Consider the following 14,807-nt stretch of genomic DNA (forward strand, 5'->3'; position numbering starts at 1 on the left):
CCATCTCAAAAAACACATTTTTTTCATATATTTTGAAACTCCGTTATTAGACAAAAATCGATTTGCAAATATGTCTTTTAAGTACATTTATTATGAAATGTGTCCCTTTTTATCCCTGGTAATAATTTGTTGTCTGATAGTTATAGCTTCTTTAGCCTCTTTCTGTGCTTAATGTTTGCATGATAATCTTTTTCCGTCCATTCGCTTTCAACTTATATGTATTTTTATATTTAAATCGTGTCCCTTATGTCAACATACAGAGCAGTCTTGCTGCTTTGCCCCTTCTGACCGTCTCTGTCTTTTAATTGTAGTTTTAGCCCATTAACATTTGTTATAATTATTAATAGATTAATTTTAGGCCTACCATGTTGTTTTTTTCTCCCCTTAAAAATTTTCTTTGTTGTTGCTTTCCACTCTTCTTTAGGATTATTTGAAATTTTTTTATAGTTCCTTTTTAATATATTTGTTGATTGTTTCTGCAGAGTGTGTGTGTGCGTGTGTGTGTGTGTGTGAAAGAGAGAAGGAGGAATAAAGAGATTGCTCTGAGGATATAATACACATTTTTCTTTCTTAACATTCTACTTAGAGTTAAGATTGTATGACATCATAGAAAATGTAGAGGAATTGTGGTTGTACAGTTCCATTTACTACTCCCGTCTCTCTCCTTTATATTACCTCTACATATGTTTTTAAACCCACAAGATGATATTATAAATTTTTGTTTTAAACCATCCTTTATATTTTAAAGAATTAAGAAAAGTATATTTACCCAGATATTTACTGTTTCTACTGCTCTTCATTCCTTCCTAAAGATGCAGGATTCTATTGTAGTGTCAGTTTGCTTCCACCCAAAATGCAGCTCTGTACTCTGAATTCCCTTAGTTTTATTTTACCTGAAAATAGCATTATTTTGCCTTCATCTTTGAAGGATATTTTCACTGGCTATAGAATTACATCGATTTCTTTTTTTCTTTTGGCATTTTTTTTCTTTCACCACTTAAACATGTTATTGCACTGTCTTCTGGCCTTTGTAGTTTTTGATGAGAAGTTACTGGTCATGTGAATTCTTTTTCTGTGTTACGTTATTTTTCCCTGTCCGCTTTCAAGATTTTTCCCCCTTTGGTTTTCTAGAAGTTTTAATCTTTTTTCCTCTCAAGAGTTGATCGTTTCTGTTGGTCTCTCTGCAAACCCATGACTCTTGTCTTTATTTTGCTGTCAAGACCATCCAATGAGTAATTTATTCTAGATTTCCTGGTATTTCAGTTCTAGAATTTTTATGTTGTTCTTTTTCATGGTTTCTGTTTTTGTGCTGCAATTTTCATTGATTATGAACATATTTTTCTATATCTTTTATTATAACTATAATAGTTGCTTTAGAGTCTTTGTCTCCTACTTCCAACATTTGGGTCAACTACAGCTGGTCTCTGTTGATTGTCTTTTGTCTTGAGAGTGGATCTCATTTTCCTGTTTCTTTTACATCAACAATGTTGGACTGCGCCATTCCGTTCTTCCAACACTAGGCCACTTTTAGGCCACTTTTCAGTATACACCTCCTTTTGGTGGTTCTCTGGTGCCTTCAAGATCATTGTCTTGTGGTTAGGTACTTTGGTACTTTTAAAATTGGAATCATGGTTTAAGTAATTGAAAGTTTCAGAGGCTCCACAGTAACTATTAGGATGAAGATGGACTGGAGGTAGGGGGTAGAAAGGAGATGTGTTCTCTATTCGCAGGAAATCAATAATTTACACAAACGTTGATTGGTCAAAGAACAAAACAAGCATATGACTTAAAGACATGTACATATCCAGCTAAAAATGAAGAACTAACTCTAGAAACAGTTAAAGATGGTTCCCACTATGGGTGGGGAGGGTTGGGTCATAACATTCTGGCTTGTTCTTCAGTTGTTTTGCTTGTTTCATCTCTTCAATTTAGATATACATTGAACCTAAATTGTCATAAGCAGGAAGTCTCCTAACCACTATCATCTAATGCTTTCCATTCCTGACTAGATAATGGTGAGGAGTGATGCTAATTTGGGAATGAATGTGATGTTAAACTGAGTAGAAACTTTAAAACAGCTTTTAAGAGGTGTTCGTTTTGTTTCAATTGTGCCTTTCAATCTGTTTTGTGAGGCCCCTTGCCTGTGTATGTGTGAGGTCCTCTCTGAGGAGTGGGCTTGGAGGAGGAAGTAATGGTGGGGAGGGGCAGTGTTCTGGGCACTGAGCTTTCCTCCACAAAGAACACTTGGTGAGAATGAAAGGATTCTGTGGCCCAATGTTTAAAACCCCTAGCCCTGCTCTCTAGAAGCAACTGCTACATTGATTCATTGATTCGAGTGCGTCGCAAAGTCAGTGCATATAGTACAGTAGCTGGCCAGGTATCAGTGATGACCTAGTCATCATCATTGCATCAGTGCACACTTGAGTGCAGCCTTGTTCTTTCTGTCAGCAAATTATGTAAGGACCATTGCAAGAATCTGCCCTGAAAGAATAAACCTTTGGATATCACGAAAGCTCAGGATCAGACTTAGAAAATGGATGGGCGCAGATTAGGAGAAAATCCTGGAATTAGCCTTGGACTACTACTAAGGAGTGCTAACACACTTAGTGGCTCAGAGGACAACGTTATATGGAAAAACACAGACAGCCTTAGTAAGAGTCATAATGATTCAGAATGGACTCTATGTAAAACCATTTTGGCAATATCCTAGCCAATCTATTTAGCTTTTCTTTATCCACTTACAAGAATGTTAGGATAAATCTGTTTAAGTCTAAAACAGGTGATTCTTTAGTAAGTAAAAGTAAAAATTCCATCTGCTGAAAATGCATTCTAGTTGGCAGCATTTCCTTTTCTTAGATATACTTAATGATACATGTTACGATTGATGTCTTAGCTGAAATTTGATAAATATATTAGTCTTTTTAACCACCATCTATTCCATGACATTGTTAAAAGCTGTGTACTCTATCTTCAGGTGGATCCAAGAGTGGGTTTAACTAATTCCCTTTGTTTGACAAATAACTTGTTATAAGTTTTTTTGCCATTAGGAGCAATGCTGTGATAGTTTGCTAGCTAAGTATTTGTATGCTTCCATGATGATTTCCCAGTGACAAATGCTTATAAATATAATTGCTGTATCAAAAGGAATGCATTTGTTGAAGGCTTTTGAATATTTCCAGATTTTACTTCAGAAACGGTGTAATTGTGTACACTCTTAAACATATGGAAGCTCCCATTTTCCTGCACTTTAGCTATCATTGGGTTTGTTTTTTAAAAAACCTTCGTTAATTTTGTAGCTGGGAAGCCATAGATTGCCAAGGAACAGAAGTGAGGCTGAACTAAATAACCTAAAACATCCTGGAACCAAGCACCTAAAACTGGGTGGTATGTGAAATACAGCAAAGTGTAATGCTCTGCACAAAAGTAAGAGGGAATTCCCAGGCGTCTGAAGAAGAGAGCTGAAAATGAAGGCGCTAACCATTGTGAGCCTCTGTGTGGCAGCATAAGGACTTGAGCAAGGTAGGCTGGCCGGTAGGGGTCACACAGAAAAGGAAACAAAGCCTTACGCCTGGCTGGGAGGGGCTGAGAGCTGACGTTTCCATGGAAACCTGGAAGACAGAAGCCTAAATACCCTTAAGTGTATAGGTGAACTGAAAAAAATAATAATCATCGACCTACTCTCCCAGGAAAGCAACTACTAAAGGATTTAAGCTGAGCTCTGGATATAAGGGGAGTGGGGAAAGTTGTCTTTAGAATCAAGGAGCAAAAAACACTATGGAAAACAAGACAGGTTTTTAAAAGAGAAATTCTATAAATGTAAAATGAAGTCATTAAAATTAAACAGTAAATTTGACACAACTGAAAGAGAATCACTTAACCAGATGGCAGATCAGGAAAAATTAGAAAGTTTGAACAAAGATAAAGTGATAGAAGATCATTGAAGATTTTCAACTGAGGTATAGAAGGTAACATGAAAATATCTCACATACACGTAATAGAAGAGCTAGAAGAAAATAGAAAGGGGACCGGAAATATTTGAAGAAGTAATAGAATCTTCCAGAATTGTTGCAAGGTAAAGTGGGTATGTCATACTTTAAGGTAATTAACCATTTCAAGAATGTATAACTCCAAAATAAAACAAGAGATATAAGGGAACAAGTAAACTACCATTCCAGTAGAAGGGGAAAGGGAAGAAAACCAGAAACATAGAAACAAAGTTAAAATAGAAAATACAAAATAGGATCGTAGAAATTAATCCAAATAACAGTATAAAACAGTTTACCTAAAACCAAACTCGTCTATCAGATAATATTAGACTCAGTTTTTTTAAAAAGTCAATTATGCTGTGGTGGTTTACAGTAGACACACGAAGACACAGAAACAAAGGTTGAAAATAAAGGGCTGAAACAAAGACATTTAAGGAAAATTCTAACTGAAAGATAGGTATAATAATATCAGATACAATAAGTTTCTAAGGCAATATTGTTAGGAATAAGCGTGGTTACTTCCTAATGATAAAAGGTGCAGGTTACCAGGAATATAATTTCAAATATGTATATTAGTTAACACTGCCTCAAAATATGGCAGATATTTTAGAGAATTATAAGATAAATTGATAAAACCATTGGGAGATTTCACTAAAAATTTCTTGGTAATTAATAAGCAGACAAATCAGAAACAATATAGAAGATCTGAAAAATAGAGTTGACTGGCTCTAATGGGTCCCTGTATCCAACAGTTAGAGATGGGCATTATTTTTAGGCACATGTGAAATAATCGCCACCCTGTTCTGGCCCAGCAGAAATTACATACTTGGCAACAAGTCTCATCACATTTTAAATAAACTATCAAAAAGATAACATTCTCATGTTTCTGCAATTTAATTTTAAAATGAAATTGAATTTTTTTGAAGGTCAAATACATTTTGGAAATCTAAACTGTTTAACTTAGAACGAACAGTGGAAAAGAGAAAATGTGACTGAATGATAAGGAAAATATATACACATCAGATTTATGTGATGCAGCCAAGTGGCATATAGAAGAAACTCTGGTATTAGTATAAGTTTTTCCTATACTTTCCATGTAGTATGAACATTTTATGTAAGTATTTTAAATGCTTATTTAAAAAAAGAAATTACAAAGTTAACCAAAACAATGATTTGTAGAGAAAAAGCATATGTAAGGAAAGAATTAGGCTGGGCGTGGTGGCTCACGCCTGTAATCCCAGCACCTTGGGAGGCAGAGGTGGGCAGATCACCTGAGGTCAGGAGTTCAAGACCAGCCTGACCAACATGGAGAAACTCCATCTCTACTAAAAATACAAAATTAGCCGGGCGTGGTGGTGCACCCCTGTAATCTCAGTTACTCAGGAGGCTGAGGCAGGAGAATCTCTTGAACCCGGGAGGCAGAGGTTGCAGTGAGCCAAGATCGCGCCACTGCACTCCAGCCTGGGCAACAGAGCGAGACTCCATTTCAAAAAAAAAAGTAAAAAGGTACAGAAATGAAATAAAGATACAGTAATGAAAATTATTAAAACCCAAAATAGTTCTTTAAAAAACCGAGAAGCCTCTGGCAAAATTAATGATAAAAAGAACGGCTTTGAGGCGCCACACACTGCACCCATCTAAAACAGCAAACTTAATCCATAAATGCATGTGTCTCCTCCACCAACTGGCCCTTCCCGCATCTCTCTTTGGCCTTCCTACTCCCTGAGACACAACAATATTGAATTGAGGCCAGTTGCTAACCCCCACAATGGCTTCAGAGTGTTCAAGTAAAATGAAGAGTTGCATGTCTCTCACTTTAGATCAAAAGCTAGCAGCGATTAAGCCAAATGAGGAAGGCATGTTGAAAGCTGAGATAGGCCAAAAGCTAGGCCTCTTGTGCTAAACAGTTAGCCAAGTTGTGAATGCTAAGGAAAAGTTCGTGGAGGAAATTAAAAGTGCTGCTCCAGTGAATGCACAAATGATAAGAAAGCGAAACAGCCACATTGCTGGTAAGGAGAAAGTTGGAGTGGTCTGGATAGAAGATCAAACCAGCCACAGCATTCCTTTAAGCCAGTGCCTAACCCAGAGCAAGGCCCTAACTCTGCAATTCTGTAAAGGCTGAGGGAAGTGAGGAAGCTACAGAAGAAAAGCTAGAAGCTAGCAGAGGTAGGTTCATGCGATTAAAGAAAAGAAGCCATCTTTTATAACAGTAGTGCAAGGTGAAGCAGCAAGTGCTGATGGAGAACAGCAAGTTAGCCAGAAAATCTAGGATCATTGATGACGGTGGCTGCGTAAACAACAGATACTCAATTTAGTCAAAACATCCTTCTATTGGAAGGAGATGCCACCTAGGACTTTTTTTTTTTTTTTTTTTAATTATATTTTAAGTTCTAGGGTACATGTGCACAACCTGCAGGTTTGTTACATAGGTATACATGTGCCATGTTGGTTTGCTGCACCCATTAACTCATCATTTACATTAGGTATTTCTCCGGATGCTATCCCTTCCCCAGCCCCCCCGCCCCACAACAGGCCCTGGTGTGTGATGTTCCTTGCACTGTGTCCAAGTGTCTTCATTGTTCAATTCCCACCTATGAGTGAGAACATGCAGTGTTTGGTTTTCTGTCCTTGTGATAGTTTGCTCAGAATGATGGTTTCCAGCTTCATCCATGTCCCTGGTAAAGAACATGAATTCATCCTTTTTTATGGCTGTATAGTATTCCATGCTACCTGGGACTTTCACAGCTAGAGAGAAGTTAATGCTTGTGTCAAAGCTTCAAAGGACAGGCTGACTCTCTTAGGGGTGAATGTAGCTGGTGACTTTGTTGAAACGAGTGATCACTTAGCATTCTGAAAATCCTAAGGCCCTTAAGAATTATGCTAAGTCAAGCCAATGTGGTGACACGTGCCTGTATTTTCACCTTCACAGGAGGCTAAGGTGGGAGGATCACTTCAGACCAAGAGTTTGAGGCAGTAGCCTGCTATGATCATGTCTGTGAATAGCCACTGCTCTCCAGCCTGGACAACATAGTGAGATCCTGTCTCTTAAAAAAAAAAAAAAAAAAAAAAAAAAAACTCTGTCTATGCCCTAGAAATGGATATTAAAACCATGATAAACCACAGTATGAATGCATGGCCAAGGTTGTGGTCGATGAAAACTCACGCACTACAGGTTGCTGGACAGCCGCTTTGTAGCACCAAGTTGGCAACTCTTAATAAAGTTAAACCCACCACTTTGGGAGGCCGAAGCAGGAGGATTGCTTGAGCCCAGGAATTTTGGACCAGCCAGGGCAACATAGCAAGACCCCATCTCTACAAGAAATTGTTTAAAAGGGCCGGCAAGGTGGCTCACATCCTAGCAACTTTGGGAGGTCGAGGCAGTTGGATTGCCTGAGGTCAGGAGTTCAAGACCAGCCTGACCAATATGGTGAAACCCTGTCTCTACTAAAAATACAAAAATTAGCCAGGAATGGTGGCAGGCGCCTGTAATCCCAGCTACTCTGGAGGCTGAAGCAGGAGAATCGCTTGAACGCGGGAGGCAGAGGTTGCAGTGAGCCAAGATTGCATCACTGCACTCCAGCCTGGGAGACAGAGTGAGACTCTGTCTCAAAAAATATATATATACCTCTCTTGTCACTTTGTCACTTAGTATTTCTGTGCTCCAAGAAACTTGTACATTTACTCAAGGAGACCTGCTAGTTTTATTCTTTGCAGCTTTGTAAATACACAAAAAATAGGTACCTGCCAAAAGGACCATTAGCAAAGTCCACCACCAAGAGAGTTGATAAAGTATTGTAAATGTGTGTTACACGGTATATTACAGCTGTGGCTATGTCAGATATCATCAAAAACAAATGGCAGAGCAAATGTACATATTATAGTTTGTATAATTTAAAAATGTAGAACATGGCCAGGTGTGGTGGCTCACGCCTGTAATCCCAGCAGTTTGGGAGGCCAAGGCAGGCGGATAACCTGAGGTTGGGAGTTTGAGACCAGCCTGACCTACATGGAGAAACCTCATCTCTACTAAACATACAAAAGTAGCCAGGCGTAGTGGCGCCTGCCTGTAATCACAGCTACTCGGGAGGCTGAGGCAGGAGAATCGCTTGAACCCCGGAGGTAGAGGTTGTAGTGAGCGGAGATCACGCCATTGCACTCCAGTCTGGGCAACATGAGTGAAACTCCATTTCAAAAAAACAAAATGTAGAACATGTGAAATATGTTTGATATATATTTATACGGCAAAATATAAAAACATAGGAATGGTATATACCAAATCATGGTGCTATTTGCTAGGGTAAGAGGAAGGAGTAGGATGAAAGAGGGAGAATATAGTGCTTCACTTATAACCTGTAATATTTTCTCAAAAGTTGAGGGAGGCTGTAGGTGGAATATGAGACAAGTGTGGGAATGCAGTAAGATCTATCAAAACGGGGTCATGAGTATACAGTAGTTGTTTATTGTAATCTGTGATTTTCCCTGTACAATTGAAATAGTTAATAATTTTTCATTGTTTTAAAATATAGTTCTTCGATTACTACCTAGATTGGTTGAGTATTTTATTAGGTTTGGGGGCATTAGTATATATTTATTTTACCTTTTAGATTTTCTGTGGTATATTTTGTCATGTTTCCATAGAGATTCATTTTTTTAATTGCTTTAAATTGCCTTAATTTATTAAAGATAGTTTAAGGTATTTAATCTTAATCTACAATTTTGAATTTATTTATTTGTTTTTTGAGACAGAGTCTCGCTGTGTCGCCCAGGCTGGAGTGCAGTGGCGCGATCTCAGCTCGCTGCAATCTCCACCTCCTGGATTCATGCCATTCTCCTGCCTCAGCCTCCCGAGTAGCTGGGACTACAGGCGCCTGCCACCACGCCCGGCTAATTTTTTGTGTGTTTTTAGTAGAGACGGGGTTTCACCGTGTTAGCCAGGATGGTCTCAATCTCCTGACCTTGTGATCCGCCCGTCTCAGCCTCCCAAAGTGCTGGGGTTACAGGCGTGAGCCACTGCGCCTGGCCTGAATTCATTTTTTGGTATGATCTTACTTAGAAAGGGTCGCTCCAACCTGACAACAGATAAGTGTTCACATATATATTCTTGGTTTTACTGTTTTAGCTTGTATATTTTAAATCTTAATCCATTTGTAATATATTTTGGAATATAACATGGAATTTTTAGTAATATCTTGCCCTCATGCCATTTATTAATATTTCTTTTACCCGCTGTCTTGAAGTATCTTTATATAGTAAATTCTTAATTATACCAGAATATTGTTTTGTTCTGTTTTGTTGATCTTTCTGAGTATAAGTATCTTTCCATTCATTTTATTCAATTAATAATACATTGCAGATAAGCTCATCATATTTAAAGGATACAACAGAACACGGTGGTTCTCTGCCCTGCCCGTCCCTATCTTCTCATTCTCTGCACTCCCCCTGCAGATGCGGCTGTTTTGCAATCAGCTGTCTCTGCTGTGGTTTATACATCTCTGTATTTCTCAGGAGTGTGTGGACACTGCTGCCATTCACTGATAAGTTTTAGATGTCTATGACTGCTGTAATATAAGGACTTGGCTCTCTGAGTCATTTTAAAGTAAAGTTTGTGTTATTTCAATATTTAGAATCTGTGCCTCTGAAAAAGTTACAGCTGAGCATCATAATAGACGGTGCTTATTGTTAGCTTTTTGTTTTTCCTGGAGTCAGTAATTGCATTTTTCTTTTGGGACAGTTTTCCACAAGGTCAGTCACATTAGATAATCTAATGTCCAGATTTTTTTATTGGCAACCTCCCTCCTGGAATGTTCCCTTCTCCACCTTGGCGGTGTTGCTGTCAAGGCCTACCAACAACCTCGTGAATGGGGCTTGTTGACTTTTAGCTTTATGGATAGTGTGAATGGGATCTTTGTTCCATTCTAGTTTTTAACAGGTTTTGGTTGATATATTGGGAATGCATTGGTAATGAAATATAAGAAAATATGTTTATGTTAATGACCGTTAACATCTGTGATATATGTTGGTTTCCTTAACTTTTCTCCAAGTCATGTTTATAACTACTGTACTAGTGTTCACCAGTCAAACCAAGCACGAGGAGCTGGAGTTCCTCCTTCTAAGTCGAAAAAGGGGCAGACACCTGGAGGAGCTCAGTTTGTTGGCCTGGAATTATATAAACGACTTAAGGAATTTTTGAAGAATTACTTGACAAATCTTCTTAAGGTAAGCTGTTTTATATATATACTGAGTATTCATAACAGGATATTAAAAAAAGAGTGAAATAATGGTTCTAACTTGTTAAATCTTTCACTGTCATCTGTTACTGTTTTAGACACTAACGTAGGTGACAGTGTTTTGCTATTGCATAGTCTTTTACCTACTGTGAATATGAAATCACCATAAACTATATTCTGGGGTTTTGTTTTTTCGAGATGGAGATCTCACTATGTTGCCCAGGCTGGATTTTTGATCTCCTGGGCTCAAGTGATCCTTCCACTTCGGCCTCCTGAGTAGCTGAGACTCTGCAAATGCTCACCACTGTGCCCAGCTCATTCTGTTTTTTAAAGTTAGAAAGCTTTGATAACCTTTCAGCATAATAGTGCTTTCCTTAAATTACCAACCATTTTGGATTTGGTTGTTAGAAATGATGAACTTTTTCATTTAAAGCAAATATGTATTCCAATTATCTGCATTTTACTGTGAACCCAATGTGGTGTTCCCTATCAAGGTGTAGAAATAATTGTAAGGTTATTCAGTCTTGGAAACCATGTTTTTCAAGTGTGATCTTGCTCTTTACACATGGTTGTGAAGTACTTTTTTTCTTTTCTTTTCCTTTTTTTTTTTTTTTAAGACAGGGTCTTGTTCTGTCACCCAGGCTGGAGTGCAATAGTGCAATCATAGGTCATTGCAGCCTCCAACTGCTGGGCTCAAACAATCCTCCCGCCTTAGCCTTCTGAGTAGCTAGGACTACTGGTATGTACCACCATACCCACCTCCCAGCTAATTTTTAAATCTTTTGTAGAATCAGGGTCTCTTCATGTTGCCCAGGCTGCTCTCCAACTCCTGGGCTCAAGCAGTCCTCCACCTCCACCTCCTGAAGTGTTGGGATTACAGGTGTGAGCCACAGTGCCTAGCCATGACGTGTATTTCAAAACTGCTGTGAAATTGTGCTTGTGACTAGGATGAGTTTCATTGTGAATATCCATTTCCTTCTAGCATAGGTCTCTCCCACTCCAAGCCTTTGGTTGGGCAGTGGTGGAGTCTTTTCCCCTTCATCTCCCGCCTTTTTCTTCCTTGGTCTTCATCCTTTGTAGCAAAGGCAATGTGACTCCTTGTATCTAGCCACAAGATGAGCAAGTGGGTCCCTCATCTGGTTCTATACTGTCATAGAGTGAAGACATCTATACTGTGAACCCAGGGAAATTTGCAGGAACTCTTCTGTGTATATATTTTAAATATTTTTTATTTACACAATGTGCAAAAATTTCTGCATGCTGCAAAATTGTTTTACCTAATTTATTTTTGCAAGCTAATTGAAAACTTTAAAACATCTTACTAACAGACTGTATGTAGTTGGCTGGCCACAAGTTGTGACTAGTGTATTATTTTCATCTTCCCCAAATGGTGTCTCTAAGGTCTTGCTGAAGCCACTGTTCTTTTTATTCACAACACATCATAAAGTGAATGTTGTAATTAATTAATTATTCTTTAGTACTAAAGTAAGAAACAGTATATTGTGCCAAGTAAAAATGTTGATGACCATGCCATCAGTGATATTTTTGCATTTTAAAAAGGTCAAGTACCATCATCCAAAATAGCTTAGCTTTACATTTTAAAGTTCATTTCATATTATTTAAATTTAAATGAACAAAAAATTACTTGTCTCAAGAGATGATCAGGTTTTTACATGGCTTGTTCGGTCACTCGTGTACCTTATACATGTGGAGCTCCCAGTCTGTTGTAGCCATTTAGTTTTCATTGAAGACACTGAGGCTCAGAGAAGCCAGTGGGCTCGCCCCAGCCCTTCCTGCAGCCCTTCTGCCCCCACCTTCCTCTTTCGTGCTTCTCTGCTGCACACACCTAAATGGCAGTGCTGCCATACAGTGCCATTAACGTTTTTAAAGGGTAAGGCTTGCTTTGTAGATGCCATTAATCCCTAAGAAAAAATTTCAAGTTAGTCTCCTTCAAATAAAAATTTGTGACTCAAGTTGTGGAAATCTGGATAAAAATAATTTTGGTAAATGCACATTTTCTTTTTTAGGGGTTGTTAAAGAAGAAATATTGTTACACTATTGTACTTACCTTATTTTTACAGATTACCACAAAAAAGTGTTTTTATGGTTTTTAAGTAAATTTAAAGAAGGAAGAAGATGCATTTAAAAATTGAATAGTATTAGCCTCATTGTCTGAATTGCTAAGTAGGACATGTTGATTTCTTTTTACGGGGGGAAGGGGGAGGGCGGAGTCTTGCTCTGCCGCCCAGGCTAGAGTTCAGTGGTGCGATCTTGGCTCACTGCAACCTCCGCCTACCGGGTTCAAGCGAATCCCCTGCCTCAGCCTCCCAAGTAGCTGGGACTACAGGCATGTGCCACCACGCCCCGGCTAATTTTTGTATTTTTAGTAGAGACAGGGTTTCACCATGTTGGCCAGGCTGGTCTTGAACTCCTGACCTCAAGTGATCTGCCCACCTCGGCCTCCCAAAGTGCTGAGATTACATGTGTGAGCCACTGTACCCAGCCAATTTTTTTTTAAACAAATATCAAAGATACAGATGATTTTGAGGTACATTTCTTAATAAAAAGGAATTACCTGCATATCAAATGTTCAGGGTACTTTTTTTGAGTGTTTGCATATTTAATACCATGAAAAATGTTCCAGTTTAATTTGAGATGAAAGAATTATTTTACTATATTCTTGTGAGTTTATATTTATTAGCATGTTTTTGTATACAGAATAATTTAAAGAAGCCATCTAAAATCACATGTATCAATGTATTTTAATACAATAGATGTTATTCACTTTTATTTTTAATTTATAATTTGACAAATTAGTCATCTTAAAGCTTTAGTTAACTTGTTTTTAGGATGGAGAAGATTTGATGGATGAGAGTGTACTGAAATTCTACACTCAACAATGGGAAGATTATCGATTTTCAAGCAAAGTGCTGAATGGAATTTGTGCCTACCTCAATAGACATTGGGTTCGCCGTGAATGTGATGAAGGACGAAAAGGAATATATGAAATCTATTCAGTAAGAGTTTTAAAACGTTTTAAATTTGTTTTTTTTTTTTAATGGCAAATTGTCTTTCAGTAAGAGAATCTAGGCAAATATTAAGCTTTTTTCAGAATAGTAAACTAATTTTCATTGTTTTATCAATAAATGTCCCTTAAATATTTTTTAGCAAGAAAGTAGAAGAATGGGTAAATTGGAGTTCTAAATACAATTTGCCCATTTCTGCATTTGCTTTTTAGAAATTTCTTCTTTAATTACCTGACCCTACCATCACAGTTTGCCTGGAACTGCCTGAGTTTTCGCACTGAAAGTCCTGAGTCCTGGCAGTCCCAGGCAAATCAGGTGCCATACCTAAGGGCGAGCCCTGAGGATTAGCCCTCCCATGCTTTAGAGTCTGGGAAACCCTGCTTCACGGAGAGGACCCTGAATTAATTAATTACTAAATCACCCTCATTAATATATGTTTCTTCAGTCAACGAAAGGGGTTTTTTTTGTCCATTGGTTTTCAAAGTGTGGTCCTGTATTAGTCTGTTTTCATACTGCTGATAAAGACCTACCTGAGACTGGATAATTTATAAAGAAAAAGAAGTGTAATGGGCTCAACAGTTCCACGTGGCTGGGAAGGCCTCACAACCATGGCAGAAGGCACATTTTAGATGGCGGCAGGCAAGACAGAATGAGAGCCAAGCAAAAGCGGAAACCCCTTATAAAACCATCAGATCTCCTGAGACTGTTCACTACTATGAGAACAGTATGGGGGAACCACCCCCATGATTCAGTTATCTCCCACTGGGTGCCTCCCGCAACATGTGGGAACTACGGGAGCTATAGTTCAAGATGAGATTTGGGTAGAGACATAGCCAAACCATATCAGGTCCCCAAACCTGCTCTGTCAGCATCACCTGGGGACTTGTTAGAAATGCACATTCTCAGGCCTCATCCTAGACTTAAAGAGAAACTCTGGAGGTGGGGCCCAGCAATGTTTTACCAAGCTCTCCAGACAATTCTGATGCATGCTCCAGTTTGAGAACCAGTGTTCTAGAGCAATTAAGGGAGGACTCAGAACAGTCTGTTCATAGGCGGTCAGATCAGCACAGACAATGCCCTTTAAAACTAGTGTTGTTAAAATGTCAGATTCTACGTAAAGGAGTTAATCACCATATCCAAGAATGTTGCTATAATAGCAGTACTTTGTAGCTTCACTTTTGACAAATTTAAAAGAAAAACAATGCTGGTTGCAGTGGCTCATGCTTGTAATCCTAGCACTTTGGGAGACCGAGGCAGGAGACCATGCTGGGCAGCATAATGAGACCTACAAAAAAAATATCTAGGCATGGTGATGCACTTACAGTCCTAGCCACACATGAGGCTGAGGTGGGAGGATCACTTGAGCCCAGGAGGTGGAGGGTGCAGTGAGGCATGGTCGTACCACTGGACTCTACCTTGAGTGACAGAGTGAGATCCTGTCTCAAGAAAAAAAGAAAAGCATAATGTATCCCGGATGCATGACAAGTTTTTATTGTCTGTATAGCTCCAGTTTCTACACCAAAATTGTTATTGCTTCATAATGATACTTTGCTATGTAGTTAATCCAG

At 38.6% G+C, this 14,807-nt stretch overlaps 1 protein-coding gene across 3 annotated transcripts in view; it reads left to right on the forward strand.

Moving 5' to 3' along the window:
- CUL1 (cullin 1) overlaps positions 1-14,807 on the forward strand; it is a 102,121-nt gene that overhangs the window by 45,169 nt on the left and 42,145 nt on the right. For all 3 annotated transcript variants that reach the window (XM_030826049.1, XM_030826048.1, XM_030826050.1), the window contains exons 3-4: positions 10,028-10,202; positions 13,063-13,230. In XM_030826049.1, the coding sequence (XP_030681909.1) occupies positions 10,028-10,202; positions 13,063-13,230 (343 nt within the window). The remainder of the gene's footprint in view (positions 1-10,027; positions 10,203-13,062; positions 13,231-14,807) is intronic.

This window comes from Nomascus leucogenys, chromosome 13 (assembly GCF_006542625.1).
Source record: "Nomascus leucogenys isolate Asia chromosome 13, Asia_NLE_v1, whole genome shotgun sequence".
Classification (NCBI taxonomy): Eukaryota; Metazoa; Chordata; class Mammalia; order Primates; family Hylobatidae; genus Nomascus; species Nomascus leucogenys.